Consider the following 16523-nt stretch of genomic DNA (forward strand, 5'->3'; position numbering starts at 1 on the left):
ATTCGCCATTTTGTGTCATATTCGCCATTTTGTGTCCTATTCGCCATTTTGTGCTATTAGTTTATGGGGGTTTTATTTATTTTTTAATCAATCGCAATTTCACTTTCAAATTTTTTTTTTCTTCTTCAAAATAAATTTTTAAAACTGTAGAAGCTGAATTTAAAGAGGAGCTCAGACGTGCGTATGGCTGACAGTGAGCAGGACTGCAGGCAGGGTGTTCTCATTTTACTGTGATTAATGAACCTCAGAAGGGTCTGCAGATTCACTCATGTCGGTGTTACGGTTTAGCTTTCTATTAATAATCACAAACTCCTCGTTTTTTATATTTATTTATTTTCTCCTTTCTCATTTTTTAGAGGACCATGAATTATAATTAGATTTAAATTCATAGTGAACCTGAATAATGTCAGAACTTCATATGTTACTATTCCGATGTTATCATTCAGTCCGGGGGCATTGCTCCATGTTGAAATGTAATTATTGCTGAGCGCCCCTAGCTTTGCATGCTGTTAAAATGCTATTTGTTCCTTATCTAATATGTTAACATTGCAATCAGATGCCCTCAGTGTGAGTTTGGGGCCAAAATGGAGTAACACGAATTTCCCATAATGCCACAGTGCTTATAGTCTTTGCATCTCTCTGCCACGGGGTCATTCTGTGTCTGTTTCCTTTAAAGGTGGTGTGGTTTTAATTGGTTATCAAAGCTCATTTAATGCTACAGGCTAATGGCAATCTCACTGCTGTAGGTGAATGAAACACAGGGTGTGACCCTATTGTTTCCTCTCTGTAATCACATGTTGGATGCTGATATATTTAGCCACCTGAAAACTGCCAATAAAATCATTGTTTATTCAAGTAGAAACAATTGCTATGAAGCTGGTTGGTTACTGGAAAAGAACTCTCTCTTGGGATTTAGCTAACTGCAGCGTTTTCGTGTTGAATACAGTAAAATGACGAAGCTAACGTCTGGCAGTGGAGAAAACGCAAAGCTGTGATTGGCCCAAAGCATGTGGGCGGAGTCAAGCTGTAACATGTGGACAGTCACAGTGACGTAGTTGGAAAAAAATTCCATTAACAAATTTCTAAGGGTTACAATCGTCTGACAGCAATTAGAATACCTGTGTGGCAGTTAGATATTGCTGAGTGGATTATTACTGGAGTTTCTGTCCGGACAGCCTCACTAGGTCTTCCCTTCACCCAGCTGGACTTGTTTCAGTCTCCTCACCCTCCCCTCTGACACTTAACCCTAACCCTCACTCTCACCCTCACCCTAACCCTAACCCTCACCCTAACCCTCACTCTCACCCCCACCCTAACCCTCACTCACCCTAACCCTAACCCTCACTCTCACCCTCACCCTAACCCTCACTCTCACCCTCACCCTCACCCTAACCATCACTCTCACCCTACCCTAACCCTCACTCTCACCCTAACCCTCACTCTCACCCTCACCCTCACCCTCACCCTCACTCTCACCCTAACCCTTACCCTCACCCTCACTCTCACTCTCACCCTCACCCTAACCCTCACTCACCCTAACCCTAACCCTCACCCTCACTCTCACCCTAACCCTCACTCTCACCCTCACCCTCACTCTCACCCTAACCCTTACCCTCACCCTCACTCTCACTCTCACTCTCACCCTCACCCTAACCCTCACTCACCCTAACCCTAACCCTCACTCTCACCCTCACCCTAACCCTCACTCTCACTCTCACCGGAGCTCCAGAGCACCCTCTAGCAGCACATCATGGTTTGTAGGCTTCAGGACACTTTCCAAACCATTCTGTGCTGTTACTGGGAGTGCTGGACACAGCGACTGTGAACCACCAGCCCCAGCAGAACCACCAGCCCCGGAACCACCAGCACAGGCAGAACCACCAGCCGCGGAACCACCAGCACAGGCAGAACCACCAGGACCAGAGAGCAAATCCTTTCTGTATGTGTGAGTATGTGTGTGCGCATGTGTATATGTGTGTGCGTGTGTGCGCATTTCATTGTGCTGTTTGTGTGTCACTTCCGGGCGTCTGCTGAGTTTCACTGCTGGAACACAGAGAGGCGCAGTCGTCCTCCAAGCCTGTCCACGGCTGCACTCCTGTTACTGCTGCTGCTCTGCTCGTGCTCACAGTGGGTTCATCCAGGTTCCAGCGCAGCGAGTCCGGGACTGGGACTGCCCTGCCCCCCCCCCCCCCATCTCACCCTGGATCAGAACCCTCCTCCTTGGCCGGAAGCTGAGGCTGGGGTCACTGTCCCCCACCATTTTGAAGAGGTGCAGATGCCGTTGGTTGGTACTGATTAATCTGGTCTCTCTGTAGGTATGGGGGTAATATAAGCCCCCCCATCACCATGGCAGCAGGTGGTGTGTCGCTGTGGAGGTAATGCACACACACACACACTCTCTCACACACAGGTGCACAAACACATACTGTCACACAGGCGCATACACACACACAAACACACACACATACTCTCACACACGCACACACACTCACACACAGGCGCACAAACACACACTCTCACACATAGACACACTCATACACACACACACAGGCACATGCACACATACTCTCACAGGTGCACACACACACACTCTCACACAGAGCCAGCATGCCATAGATTCGATAGCTGCCATCTCCACAGCATGAGGACAAATCCAGAAACCAATGAGGTGTCTGTGCAGGCTATATTTTGCACCCTGAGCTTTACACATCTAAGTAAATTATGGCAAAATAATGTATTTATTCTAAATGATTCTTTGCATTTCTTTTAAAATTCTGATTGTAAAATATTTTGTATTCCTGACTTCTCAAATTACCCCAATGTTCAAAAATTGCACAAAAACACAGCTAATAGTTTCACAAATGCACCTTTGTGTTTTACTTGATCATGTGTAAAAAATGGTATGTAGGCAGAAAATTTGCAACTTGCATGTTCCCAGTAAAAATTATATTCAGTCAGAATTGCTGTGACTCAGTTTAATTTAGCTACAATGTAACAACCACAGAACTGTTCTGTGGTAACAACAGAACTGCCTACAGAACATTCTGTGCATTCTGGGAAATTGGGTTTATTATCCACACTTTATTCTTAAACATCTAATAAGAACTAAACTGCTGACTATGCACATTATTAGAACGCCTAAATCATTTTTTTTTTTTTTTACATGAAATTTACTTGATATAAGGGACATTTTGAAGCAACTCAAAATGGTCCATTTTAAACTGCAACATAAATTTCGATTGAAAATGCTACGTGCAGTCGCAGGGTTTGGTAATTAAGGAACTGTGTAGGGTACCTGCAGTGCACCACAGAAAGCTTTCACCATTCTTACGTTGCAAAGTCAAATTAAAATACACTGTATATGTAAATAGGATTTTTCTATATTCCTGTACAAATAACCGTCTCCCATGTCAAAATGAAATAAACTATTAAGATGACTTCAGAATTATAGAAGTTTTTTTAAATCTATTTTTTAAAACCTGAAAATGACTTCACGGATAAGTATTCACCACCTTTATATTTACAACCAAAACTGGGGCAGGTGTAGCTCATTTTCTTGAGAGATCGAGATCCAAACATTGGATTACCCATTTTAAGCTGCATGACTGTATGTCACTGACTTTGTAAGGCCTCAAAACTGAAACAGCCAATCGTGCTGTCATGAAGACCATGGACCTGCCCGAGGAACTCTGAGATGAAGCTGTTCGGAGGCAGAAACCTGGGGAAGGTCATAGAATGATACTAAATGACAGAAACTGTTCAGAGATCAGCAGTCTCTTCAGCACTTCACAGATTTGGCCTCCTTGGGGAGTGTGGTCAGACAAAAGCCACTTCTGAGCCTAGGGCAAGATGGGCGGGGCCAATTACAGGCAGATCCTGAAAATTTTGGTGTATGATGGATCAGCGATAAATGTTTTCTGTAAATGTAAAATGTAAGTTTAATAAACATGGTTTTGTATCATGCTAGATTTATTCTGTTGGTGAAGGGTGGAAACATTAAAATGTTTAGGTGTAATGGGACTAAATTAAAAAGTTCAGGGAGTTGAATACATTCTGAAGACACTATACATCAATAATTTCATCAAAATGGTGGAAAACTGATTCTTGAGAACATACATTTGTCCTCCAAATGACAGAGGCAGCTAAGTGCAGAAATGCACTCTGGGGCATGGAATCATCTGGACCACACCAACCCTGGCTGGCCAGTCGCTATGACAACAGCCACAGTGTTACCCAAGGAGGGAGGGTTTTGGTCAGCAGAACATCGCCCCCCACTGGCTGATCAGGCTCCGGCTCCACTCGCACAGTCCTCCAGCATTATGACTACGCAGCTCATGGACCATGACTAACCGTCGGGAATGAACACCGGTCTACAGACAAGATAAGTCTCTACAAACTGCCAATAGAATTTAAACTTTAAAAAAAATAATAAGTTTAAAAGCCTTAGAATATTTACATTACAGCTAAATTATTTTGTTATAAGCTAGCACTAAGACAGGATTCACCATCTGCACTACCCCATTGAAGTGGATTCAAAACCAGGACTGGACATGTTTTAACTGGTCCCAGCCCCTCCGCAGGCCTGCATGCCCCCTAGTGGTAAGCCACTGTTACTGCAGTTGAGGCTTGCTGGTGCCACTCCGAGGAGGTGTTAGTGCTGGATACCACAGAACACGTCTGGAGCAAATTCACCCCAGTCCCAATCACACACGAGTCCTGCAGAGCTCTGTAAAAACCCATTTACTGTCAGAAGCAGCACAGCAGGAACTCCAGCCCCAGATCCAGGGACCGGATCTCTCTTCCTGAGTCACAGTTACATCCAGATTTAACAGGACAAATCTACATTTGCTTAAATCAGGAGTCTCACGCAGCAGGTGTAATCTGTAACAGCGAACACTGTCATTCATTGGGCCTGTGGTAGCCAGCCCTGTTCCTGGAGATCTATCCTCTAAGTTTTCACCCCAACCCTAACAAAGCACACCTCATTCAACAGCTAGAGAACTTGTTGAGCAGCTAACTGGTAGAGGCAAGTGTGCCAAATTAGAGAATGGTAGATCACCAGGAACATTGTGGGTTACCACTGTTTTGTGAAAGCAGCTCTTTGAAAGCACTGTGTAATCTGTTGGTTCTGTGTGGAGAATACTGTCCACACAAACGCAAAATCTCAAACAAAACATCACTGCAATATTTACGGTACATAAAAAAAATAACAATAATGGTAAACTACAAAAAGGTACACAATAAAAAACATCATTTCCCAATGTTCAGCTGGAACACAGCTCTGAGGGAGGGTCAAAGGTCGGGGGTCAGCGGGAGAGCAGGGGAAGGTCACTGGAGTTCATGATGAGGCTGGAGTCCAGGTTGAGGCTCTCTGGAAAGGGAAAGAGAGGATTCACACACAGCACACCTGTTACGCCCCTGACCTGTGCCCTGCTGTATAAATGCACAGTATGAGGTGTCCCTCTATCAGAGTAGTGTAACTATGATGGGGGAGGCAGCCCCGGGGGGTAGGGGTGGAGGTTTTGGGCTGTGTGTGGCCAGGCCAGCAGAGCCTCACCTTGGTCAAAGTTGAGCTTCTTGGAGGCAGAGCTCTCTCCCAGCCCCTCGATGTCCACCAGGTCGCTGTTAGCATCCGAGTCGTTGAGCGCGCTCAGGGTGACGTCTGCTGGAGGACAGACAGACGCACGGACACACACGCACGTATTTAAGCCAACCACAGAGGACAGACACACAGACACACACACATTTACACAAACCAGAGACAGACGCACAGAATATGAATGAGTGTGGAGCTATGACACAGGTGAATATGAGTGGAGAGTTCTCACACAGGTGAGCCCCACCTGCTGTCTTCTGTTTCTTGATGGCGGGGGGAGCGGGGGAGGGGTTCTGCAGGCCCGTCGTCACGACCACCTGCGAGGTTGGCACGGTGATGACTGCGGGCGGGGCCGGAGCGGGCGCCACGGTGACGCTGGTCTTCTTGGCGACCTTTTTGGCGGAGTCCGAGGACAGCGGCATCCTGCTGTCCTCATACAGTTTCCTCTTCACTGTGGTCTTGATCTGAGCCCTGGGGTCAGAGGTCACGTGGGGTCAGAGGTCAGGTGGGGTCAGACAGATGGTGGGGAGGTGGATAGTAAGGAGGAGAGTTGAGGAGAACTGGAGCAACGTTGTGAAACAGAGGCTGTGCATCATACGAATAGGGACTGGACAAAGAGAAAGGCTGCAATGAGGGAGAGAGAAGAAAAGAGGAGGTGCAGCCAAGAGATAAAGGAGGGAGAGAGTTCTAGAAGAGAGAGAGGAGACAGAGAGAGCTCCAGGGGGCAGAAAGAGAGAGAGGCGGAGAGAGAGGGAGAGAGAACAGGAGAGAGTTCTAGGGTAGAGAGAGAAGTAGAGAGACAGGGAGAGAGGGAGAGAGACAGGACAGGAAGTGGGCGGTGCTCACACAGTGCGCTCCTTGATGACAGAGCTGATGGTGTTGAGGTCGTCGCCGAATCGGCGCACGGCGGAGCGGAGCATCTCGATCTCGGTGTCCGTCCACTTGGCCCTACGATCACACGGACAGGAGGATGAGGAGGGCCGAGGAAGAGGATGTGATCCGCAGGGTGCCAGGGGACCCCGTCATACAAGCTAAAGTGGGGTTACCCACTTATTACTCCACGGTAACCCCAGGGATTTCCCATAAGGCAATGTGCCTCGTTAAATTCACCAGTGTGATCTCCCTCCATGAGCTGATTTCGGTGACACTAAAGATAACAGTGAATATTATATGAAAGAATGGCACTAATATAAACAGGAGAGGAAAATGGCCTCAGAAACAGACAGGATGGATTGTAATTGTTCTTAAGGAGGTTTGAATGTTAAAATGTATGTGTTCAGTGATGCATAAATCCTGGATTCAGAGACGTGGGTGACTCACACACTCACTGTCAGAAGCATGTGGGACTGGGAAGCCCACTGCTTCCTGTACAGAGTCAGTTGACTGTGAGTGAGTGTGTGTGTGTGTGTGTGGGTATGTGCATGGGTGTGTGCGTATAGGTATGGGTATGTGTCTGTGTGTGTGTGTGTGTGTGTGTATATGTGCATGTGTGTGTATGTGAATGCATGTGTGCATGCATGGGTATGTGCGTGTGTGAGTGAGTGTGTGTGTGTGTGTGTGTATGTGTGTTTGTATTTATGTATTTGTGTGGGTGTGCATGTATGGGTATGGGTATGGGTATGGGTATGGGTATGGGTATGGATGTGTGTGTGTGTGTGTGTGTGTGTTCAGACTCACCCTGCTGGAGAGGAGTCTGCCACAGGGTGGAGCTGCATGGTGAGCTCACCCAGCTTAGTGAAGGCAGCACCGGCTGCCGAAAAGATTTCCCCCACCTGAAACACACACACACACACACACACACACACACACACAGAAATACACACACACACACATACACGCACACATAGAAATACACACACAGGGGACAGAGGGAAGTACTCAGAATAAGTCACATTCATGACTGTTAATCACTAAAAGATAAACATGAAAAGTTAAGAATTCCCAGGTTTTAGGTTCAGGGTAAAGATGAGACCCATTTCATGGTAGGGATTAGATATTTATCATTCAAAAAAAAAAAAAAAAACCTTTAGAACTCTGGACAAATAAAGATCATTTATAGGGACTAATTTTCCTACACTGAATGAATGTTTGATTTACAGATGCGATTACCGCCAGGGTCGGTTATTCCAAAATTGGACCATCTTAAATGTAGAGTTAGAGAGCACTGTGACGTACACAGTTACACTCAAACTGGGGATGCTGTAGCTAATTAGAGAAATGTGCAAACATTTCCAGCGAGCTTCATGGAAAAGAAGCACATTTCTTGCCATGACACGAATCTGATTTCTGTGTCCTGGTTTTTAACAGTAACTGTGTCCTGGTTTTTAACAGTAACGTCTATTTTCCATCAGCATGTTTAAAGATGGAACAGTTTAATACAAGCCATTTTTATGACACAGGTTAAAACAATCATATTCATTACTGCTTCGAAGGGAAGTCGTGGGTTGCAGGTAGCCCGTTTGCGCTAGCTAATTTACTTTATTCCTCACGTTTCAGTTTATTTGTGATCCACATTGTCCATTAAAATATCCGTACACGGGTGGCGAATGAGACGCAAAGCCGTGCAAACTGCCAAATACGTACTACTGCGCTACAGCTCTTAAGGGAACTGTTGTAATAATAATGTATAACCGTAGGTTCTCACCTTGGTTGAAGCTGATGTCATTTTGCCGCTATACGCTCCGAATACAGTTTACCATTCAGCGCTAGCAGGTTAGCCAGCGAAGAGAAGCAGAAACTGTAGACAGCTTTGAGATTATCAAGTTACTTTAATCACCACCTACGATTGTTACTGGTTTGCTCTCTCGTTAAAAATCGTATCGATTATATTATAATATATATATTATTATATTTATACGACAGATTCGAGCTCAGCGCCAAGTATGCGCACAAAGTTAACTGGCTTGCTATTCGATTAGCCAGTTGGCTAGCAGTGCAGTGCTAGCAAAACTAAGGTTTCTGTAGGTTTTCGGCTGTATGTTATTTTGACGGCAGACCCAGACCGACTTTGGCAAAAATCCCAAACTCTGATTTGCAAATGCAAATTCACTGATATATATTTTCGGAGCTCACAGCCACTAAGTAGCAACCGGAAAACTGAGTTAGCAGCTAGCTAAGAAAGCCCATTCAACCCCATATGGTAAAACGCACGACTTGCAATTGAAGTTTTAAAAATCCCTTTCACAGATTCACCAGCGTGGTTTCAAGTGGACTTTCAGCTCTAAGGACTTTGCGCTCTAAGTTACCACATTTATTTAATGGCTATGACTATTAAAATAATTACATATGGAAAACAAAAATAACACAAACGCCGCAGGGAAACGTACAGTTCCCCAGCATGCTCTGCGCAGCTTGTCTCTAATTAGTCGAAGACACTTCACGTTGATCTCTGATTGGTCAGAAGTCCTGTTTGTCCATTTCTTTAAAATTTACATACAGAATTATCAGGCCTACATTTCTCTAACACTTTACAGTTGACAGGTGAACAATGCGAATATTATTTGCACAATAGATCAAATTTGAAGCGAATATAATGTACACTAATGTCGGATTTGAATTTCTCTCATCTCCTTGACGTCAGCCCCCCCAGCTGACACCTCACGTGATCTTTATAAAGCCCCGTACTATGTTTGCATAATGTGGGGGATATGTTGGTTAGTTACCTTTGTTAAATTAAATTTAAATACATAAAAATACCCATAATATAAATTCTGAATAATAAAATACATATGATATTTATACTAAGATATAAAATTAGTATTTAAAACAAATTTGTCCGAGTCAATTACCACAGAATTGCCTATAGCGTTTATTACACCCCCTATAATGATGGTCTCTTCTTCGACGAGCTCACCCGACTGCTTCCGTAAATAGCCGAATCAATCTGTCAGCTGATGAAGAACTACTGTCGTCCTTTAAAAAAATCGAATGTCTATTTTTTAGGGCCGAGAATATATACTACCGCCGTAGCTAGCTTGATAAAAACACAAATCATGCCATCTCTTTTATTTTGCGGTCCAAAACTGGCCGCTTGTGGAATTGTGCTAAGCATCTGGGGAGTTATAATGCTGGTAAGAATACAATTTTGTTCTTGCTAACCGGGCGGTAAGCTAAAGCTAATTCACGCTAGCAAATGTCGTGGAATTATTGAATGAAGCAAGCTTGCTAGCTAATTATTGCGACTGTAGTTAAAACAGGACGTTAGTAAGCCGGTAGCACTGTGTAATCATATTAGATAATCGTTATGGTTTTAAGGAATTGAAACTGAAATAAACTGTACAGTGTGAACTCTGACGGTCTCTAGCCATCATTTGTTAGCTTGCTAATGCTATCCACCGATTTGTGGATAACGCGAAATTGCCAAATAGTACGCTTTGTCATTTACACTGGGTCATTTGATTGGACGGGTTAAACCTGAATCGCCGCAGGTGCAAAGTGCCTATCGTTAGTTAGCTAATTAGCAGCGTGGTATCGGCGGTTATTTTCATGCCCGATTTCATTTAACAAGGGCGCGTAGATTGCACAGACACACATATATTATGTATCATCACGCAGTTCTGTTCGTATGTGTTCAATTCGCAGGAACAACAGTTTTTAGTTCTCTGAACACATTAACTTGCGATTTACCGAACTGCGGCCTAATCATGACAGATGTCATTTGAGTGATTTATCCTGAAATGCAGAAGGGGAACCGTGGCCGCATTTCGCAACGTTTGGGTTTTTGGAATAACACTGACTTCCTGTATTAGTTTTTGAGGTGTAGCCTATAAGAAAATTAATTCGGAGGGAGGGTATCACTTCAGTGTAAAAAAAAAGTAATGAAATGTTAAACCTGTGTAGCTGGGAAAGTCAGCAGTGCAACTTTACTCATGAATATGAGGTAGCAGTGAAGGCCAACGGGTCGCGTATCTGAAAGGCTGGACGTTACTGTTGACTCTGAGCTGCTCTCTCGTCGTCTCTCTGCGCTAGGTGATGCTGGGCATCTTCTTCAGCGCTCACTCTGCCGTGCTGATCGAAGACGTGCCGTTCACGGAGGAGGACATACGCAACGAGTGAGTCCTCCCTCCAGCTCCCCGTCCTTCACAGCTGATCTGGGATCAGTCTGCCCATCGCTGATCTTCACCTCAACCGGCTTACTGCAGGACTGTGATGGTGGTTCAGGCAGGGCTGGTTCTAGGCATAAGCAACATAGGTGATCACCTAGGGTTGCATCTGTCCGCGGGGGAGATGGGGTGGTGAGGGGTTGAGGAGCCAAAAGGGTCCAGAGTCACCATCTCCTGCACCCACCCCTCCCCCTCCCCCCCGGTCCAGAATCTTGCCTCAGGAAGGCTAGAACCATGCCTGGATACAGCATCAGGGCAAAATGGTGTTCTCCAGTGAAATGTAATCTCTGGTCACCCTCTCTCTAAAAAGCGCGTAGAAGTTTAAGGGAGTTAAAAGAGAACTTTTACTACTTCATGACCTTGGTTTCTAATTTGTCTCAACAGTAAAAACCCACCGCAGACGATCTACGGACTGTACAACCAGGTCGGCTACAACTGCTTCATCGCGGCTGCCATCTACGTGGTGGTGGGGGGCGTGTCTCTCTGCCAGGTCCGGCTCAACAAGCGCAACGAGTACATGGTGCACTAGCGCCCCCCTACTGGAACGAAAGAGCACTGCATTTGCCTCAAACAGGAAATGCAGCGATCTTACAACTGGATTTTAGGCCTAGCATAGATCATACTGAATTTTATAGGTAACTGGTTGATAACAGATTAATTTATGACAGGAAAAACCAGCCCCTGATCATTCACAAGAGTTTCAGAGTAATAAATAGTGTATCTTATGCACAAGATTAAAATGTTTTCCCTCTTGAACCAAACCACAGGACCACACCTTTGCTGTAAATATGTTTGCATGTCCAGGGTTATTTTACACATTCATTAGTTTCCAATAAGCAGTGCAGAGAAGCTCTGTAATACAATGATATATGTAACTACTACTTAGTCATTATCAGATTGAACATGTATTTAAAATGTCTAGTAGGATGTGCTTTTTTCCATTTCTTGCCGTTTTCCCAGTTTAAATGAAGCCATCCAGGTCAGATGGCTATAGCTGTTCAGGTATGTGAGGTGTGCTTGTGTATGGTGCCCATTTTGAGTGAGTTCTGTTTGCTCCCCTGTTAGTGACACCAGTGCTTAATCCAGTAAGTCATTAATCACACTGTTCCTACCTTAACTGAGGCGTGTAGCTTTCTGAAAGGGCCTACCCTGCTGGACTGAGGTGTGTTTACAATATTTATTGTACAGTGGTACCGTTTCAAACCTATGCCCGCGAAATGAAACCTGTCGTCTGTGTATCTGACCCGAGTTTGTCGATGTTGTTGGGCCCACCCAGCTGTGATGTGTGATGCAGTAAACTGATTGTCATGGAAACACAGCGCCTCTGAGTGTTTTTTTCGGGACCACGGGTACTGCAGTGTATGGGCAGACCGCACAGCCACCAAAGAGCCACCAAGCTCCCAATATCATAAACATGAGAACTGCACACAAATGGGCATGAGGATGCATCATGCTCGTTACACTACAGGCATTTATGTTTAGTTCCCTTCTAGCCCTGTTCCTGGAGATTTACCATCCTCTAGGTTCTCAGTCGAACCCTAACAACACACCTCATTCAACAGCTAGAGATCTTCTTGAGCTGTTAATTAGTAGAGTCAGCTGTGTCAAATTAGAGTTCAAATGAAAACTTAAAGGATAGTACATCTCTAGGAACAGGGCTGGGCAGCCCTGTCTTAATCCTTTCAATACCAGCATGATTCCTGCAATTTACTGACAAGTAAAAAAAAATAATTTCACCAACATTCAGGACAAAATTATACAGTGGTGTGCTTTCATTTAAATTCTCATGGACATGCAGGAGAACCTTAGTATTTATCTACATATTTCTCTTCCTTAGAGAACTTTTATAGATCTACTTAAAAAAAAGAATTGGTATATATGCAATGAACAATCATGTATATCAAAAAATTCTGAAAAAAGGTAAAAAATATTTATTAAAGGAGAAAGGAGCTATGCTTCAAATAACTACATGTACATAATGTAGTTTGTACATCAGAGTCCTTTGGGTTTGGGGTCATGTATGTGTATGTCAGGTTTGTCCAGTGTGTGTGTGAGAATGTGTGTGAGTGCGTGCACGTGTGCCTGTGTCAGGTTTGGGGGGTCCGGTGTGTAAGTGTGTGTGTGTGTGTGTGTCAGGTCTGGGGGTCCAGCATGATCTCGCAGGTGCGCCCCAGCTCCCCCAGTTTGACGCGGGCGTACTCGGCTCGGTTCAGCGCCATCTGGCAGTCCTTCCGCGCTGAGTAGGTCGAGCCCTCATGGGGCTGGCCTGTCGCCACCTGGTCAGCAATAAACACAATCATTATCTGTGCCAGTGCTGTCACACTCCAGTCCTGCAGGGGGCGCTTTGCCAGCGCTGTCACACTCCAACCCTGCAGGGGGTGCTGTGCCAACGCTGTCACACTCCAGTCCTGGAGGGGGCGCTGTGCCACTCAACAGTACAGCAGTAAATATATACCGTCTGAGGTGTGTATACCAGTGTGAGGTGTATATACCTGTGTGAAGTGTGCATGCCAGTGTAAGGTGTATATACCCTTGTGAGGTGTGCATACCAGAGTGAGGTGTATATACCAGTGTTAGGTCTGTACACCAGTGTGAGGTGTATATACCAGTGTTAGGTCTGTACACCAGTGTGAGGTGTGTATACCTGTGTGAGGTGTGTATACCAGTGTGAGGTGTGTATACCTGTGTGAGGTAGCGTATTTGGGAGCTGAGCTCATTCTCCACCCTGTTAATTGAGCCAGTGAACTGGGTGAGTTGACGGTCCAGGAGACTAGCATTGTGCTTCTCCTTTGACAGCTCCAGCACCACATTTCCTGGGGGGGGGGGAAGACAGAGAGACAGAGCATATCATTTGGCACCTGAAGAGAGACCGTTACAGTACCTGTTCAACAGGAGGAATGTTCCAATTCCACTATACCTGCCGGAATTTAAATGCACATGCTATAATGAAATGCTCTCTCCCTGCCTTGGTAATTCAAACGTGGACACGCTCTATTCCAACGACCAGAAATCCTATTCGGGCATCCGAGCGGCAAACAAAGCTCGTGACATGGAAAGCAAATCACAATGAATGATAATCAAATGCAAGATTCATTTACGCGAATCTTACGCCGTCACTCTTGCAGTAAATAAACTTCTCCCATGTCAGCTCGAACCACTAACAGACACGCAGGTGTCACAACTCCACCCTGCGATAACCACGTATTTCGGATTCCTCACACCGGGGTTCTAATTTTAACACTTGCCACTTAATTTCTAGACTGGACTCTTCGAGCAAAGTCCCGTCCAGGCTCGTTTAGGACACATACCTGCGCACTGCAGCACGACGGCGATCTCCCTCTCCACGTCCTCCAGTGCGCGCAGTCTTTCGTTCGCCATCACCCCCGCCCAGCACCTTCCACTGCACAGCGAGAAAGACACAGGGGGTTAAACAGGCACGCAAAACTGTGCGTGGTAAGACGAGGGCGTGGTTGTCAGCCCACGTTAAACTCTGTAGCACGTTAAACAATCAAACAAGCAACCAGTTAAGTACGATAGTTTCACCAGAGCAATTTAATTCATCAAACGTAAAGCTAATGAAAATCCCACTGAGACAACGGTACCTGGCTAGCCCACTAATTGCACAAATAATTAAAAACAGAAGAGTATGCGAGTTACAGCGCAAAAATGTATACCCGTAACTGCCTCTATAGTGAAAACACACAGCTGAACAATTAGCACATCTAAATACACAGAAGGGCACGACTAGCTCGTTAACATTAGCCGTATAACTACAATAGAGCTCAATTCCAAAGGAAATGCGAGGTGGGTTGGCTATAGCTCGGTAGCCACCAACACTGCGATGGCCATCATATTATTTATAATTTAACTTCGGTTTAATGCACATTCGTTTCCACAGCAAACCATTTCTGAAATGTATAACTAATCATTTATCACCTTTTATGTGTATTGCCGTTCCAGAGCCCTCTGTTAGTCGCACACCGAGGACGTAAACAGTGCGTTCTGCGATTGATTTCACGGAAACCACCGAGGGACAAACTGTGCGGTAAAACTAAAAAAGCAAACATTTTTTTCTACCAAATAGGTGCAAGGAATGAGTGTGTCGCGCAGACTGGCCTGGTTAATTGATTAGCCGTTTGGAATTTCGCGACTGTGGGGTCTTTACGTAACATGCAATACAACTGTTTTAATTGGAGCAATGACCCAAATCGTCGGCGAATAAACACATTAGGAACAGAAACTAAGCAACAGAAACATTTGTTTCACATTTTACAGAAAACAATCCTGTTCGGAACTCAAGCAATGGAGAGGTGGAAGAGTCATGTTCGTGCGGAGCTTTTCCAGAGAGACTGTCAGCAAAAAGAACCCTTCAGTGGCCTCATTAAGTCATGTAAGCTTGCCAGTTTCTTTGCGCCTATACCAGTCCGCTATATAATTGTGTTTTAAAACACTTATTATGGTTCCAAAACTTTATACCCTGTTGTCATTCTTCGCATGTTGTGTGTCTTGTGAAAGGCTACAATTACATATCTTCGATTTTAGATTCCCGGTTGTTGGAGAAATGCGAATTACACGAGTGCTTTTGGGACGAAAAGCAGGGATCCAGGTACAAAATCGCAACGCACCTGTGACTCACAGTCGCACGTGGCAGATCAGTAGATGGACTGCAGGGCTGCAAGATTTTTCCGTCCGTGTTTAAACTCGTAGCCTGTTCAACATTAAAGACCTATCAAACGATTCCACTGTAGAATTTTTTTATACTTCAGCTGTTAATTATAATGGTCATCAGAAGAATAATATATACATTAATAACTGTCTCTCATCTGTGGCAGGTTTGTGGAATCTCCAGAAACGCTGCAGCTGCAGCTTCTGTTAAAGGAGGGAGAACAGGTTAGAGAGAAGGTGCGTTTTCCTGCCTCAAACTCAACATACTCACTCTCTCACTCTCACTTTCTCACTCACTCACTCACTCAGCTGTATCTGTGCAGACGGAATTCAGTCTCAGTAACTGGCTCACTAGCAGGACACTACTCATCATAGCACTAAGGATTCAAACCTGCAGCCTTCTTATTACATGTACAGTCTCTTGCTCTAACCCAGTAAACCCTAACCCACAGAACTGGAATGCTGCGGGTCTAACCACACAGGACATGGATCTCATTTCAACTTTATTGAGGCGGGGGGCAACAGCAAGGACATTTTATTTAGGATTTAGTCAACTTGACCCTCCCCCTTCAGTTCCGCTCTCCTCCCCTCTCCAGCTCGCCCAGAGGGTCACGGACCTGATGAGCTCCCTGTATCTGAAAGAGGCGGAGCTGCAGTACTGTCACTCACAGTGAGTAAATAGCCAATCACGGCTGGGGAGCGATTGATTGACTGATGAACCTCGCTCCCTGCAGGAGCACTGAGCTCTGGTCAGTGCTCTGTAAAGGGACGCTGTCTGAGCTTCAGGTGGTCATTGTCCCAGCACTGATCAGAGATCAGGGCTGTTGTACGCGAGCACGCTGAACAGGGGCCACATACGTTTCTTTAGTTCATCTCCTCAGAGAAATACGAAGGTTCTCCTGCATGTCCACAAGGATTTAAATGGAAGCACACCACCGTAACTATAACATATTACCAATTGAAATAAGGTGATTTTTTTAATTGTCAGTAAACTGCAGGAATGGTACTGGTATTGAAATGATTATAAAACAGGGCTGGCCCAGATTTGTTCCTTGAGATGTACCGACCTTTTCACTCCAATCCTAATTTGGCACACTCGATTCTACTAATTAGCAGGTCAATGAGACCTCTAGCTGTTGAATCTCCAGGAGCAGGGTTGG

At 45.1% G+C, this 16523-nt stretch overlaps 3 protein-coding genes and 1 long non-coding RNA gene across 13 annotated transcripts in view; 2 read left to right on the top strand and 2 right to left on the bottom strand.

The window, feature by feature from the left end:
- med11 (mediator complex subunit 11) overlaps nucleotides 1-15346 on the bottom strand; it is a 39789-nt gene extending 24443 nt beyond the window's left edge. The window contains exons 1-4 of one of the 4 annotated variants that reach the window (XM_064353030.1): nucleotides 14635-14794; nucleotides 14007-14098; nucleotides 13381-13511; nucleotides 12813-12974 (exon numbers count right to left, since the gene is read on the bottom strand). In XM_064353030.1, coding sequence (XP_064209100.1) covers nucleotides 12831-12974; nucleotides 13381-13511; nucleotides 14007-14098; nucleotides 14635-14765 — 498 coding nt within the window. In that variant the 5' untranslated portion in view covers nucleotides 14766-14794 and the 3' untranslated portion in view covers nucleotides 12813-12830. Of the gene's footprint in view, nucleotides 1-12606; nucleotides 12975-13380; nucleotides 13512-14006; nucleotides 14099-14634; nucleotides 14795-15174; nucleotides 15201-15323 lie in introns of those variants that run through there. The other 3 variants (XM_064353032.1, XM_064353031.1, XM_064353029.1) reach the window with 3 other exon arrangements.
- c9h17orf49 (chromosome 9 C17orf49 homolog) lies at nucleotides 4726-9215 on the bottom strand. 6 transcript variants are annotated; one of them, XM_064353025.1, is made up of 7 exons: nucleotides 9135-9177; nucleotides 8241-8343; nucleotides 7274-7368; nucleotides 6443-6544; nucleotides 5844-6067; nucleotides 5558-5665; nucleotides 4726-5371 (listed from the first exon to the last, which is right to left on the bottom strand). In XM_064353025.1, exons 2-7 carry the CDS (start codon nucleotides 8259-8261, stop codon nucleotides 5307-5309), a joined length of 615 nt encoding a protein of 204 aa, XP_064209095.1. In that variant the 5' UTR covers nucleotides 8262-8343; nucleotides 9135-9177; the 3' UTR covers nucleotides 4726-5306. The 6 variants fall into 6 exon arrangements, with proteins under 6 accessions (XP_064209095.1, XP_064209093.1, XP_064209098.1 ...); XM_064353023.1 differs by lacking the exon at nucleotides 9135-9177 and adding an exon at nucleotides 8923-9123; XM_064353028.1 differs by lacking the exon at nucleotides 8241-8343 and having other exon boundaries at nucleotides 9135-9215.
- On the top strand, nucleotides 9466-12012 carry rnasekb (ribonuclease, RNase K b). The gene is made up of 3 exons (XM_064353033.1): nucleotides 9466-9666; nucleotides 10565-10647; nucleotides 11083-12012. The coding sequence occupies exons 1-3, from the start codon at nucleotides 9490-9492 to the stop codon at nucleotides 11225-11227; spliced, it is 405 nt and encodes a 134-aa protein (XP_064209103.1). The 5' UTR covers nucleotides 9466-9489; the 3' UTR covers nucleotides 11228-12012.
- On the top strand, nucleotides 14606-16106 carry LOC135264251 (uncharacterized). Of its 2 annotated transcripts, XR_010332641.1 has the most exons (5): nucleotides 14606-14743; nucleotides 14974-15088; nucleotides 15241-15304; nucleotides 15531-15600; nucleotides 15960-16106. It is a non-coding gene; the product is annotated as an uncharacterized LOC135264251 (long non-coding RNA). The 2 variants fall into 2 exon arrangements; XR_010332640.1 differs by lacking the exon at nucleotides 14606-14743 and having other exon boundaries at nucleotides 14838-15088.
- Nucleotides 16107-16523: the final 417 nt, after the last annotated feature.

This window comes from Anguilla rostrata, chromosome 9 (genome assembly GCF_018555375.3).
Source record: "Anguilla rostrata isolate EN2019 chromosome 9, ASM1855537v3, whole genome shotgun sequence".
Taxonomy (NCBI): domain Eukaryota; kingdom Metazoa; phylum Chordata; class Actinopteri; order Anguilliformes; family Anguillidae; genus Anguilla; species Anguilla rostrata.

Bases quoted from the DNA above. Each gene is read 5' to 3' on its own strand.
- c9h17orf49 (XM_064353025.1), bottom strand. From the start codon at position 8,261: ATGACATCAGCTTCAACCAAG. The intron at 6,545-7,273 runs GTGAGTCTGAAC...GTGTGATCGTAG, and splicing joins GCAGACTCCTCTCCAGCAGG to GGCCAAGTGGACGGACACCG. The intron at 5,666-5,843 runs GTGGGGCTCACC...TCTGTCCTCCAG, and splicing joins CAAGAAACAGAAGACAGCAG to CAGACGTCACCCTGAGCGCG.
- rnasekb (XM_064353033.1), top strand. From the start codon at position 9,490: ATGAAGAACTACTGTCGTCCTTTAAAAAAATCGAATGTCTATTTTTTA. The intron at 9,667-10,564 runs GTAAGAATACAA...TCTCTGCGCTAG, and splicing joins TCTGGGGAGTTATAATGCTG to GTGATGCTGGGCATCTTCTT. The intron at 10,648-11,082 runs GTGAGTCCTCCC...TTGTCTCAACAG, and splicing joins GAGGAGGACATACGCAACGA to TAAAAACCCACCGCAGACGA.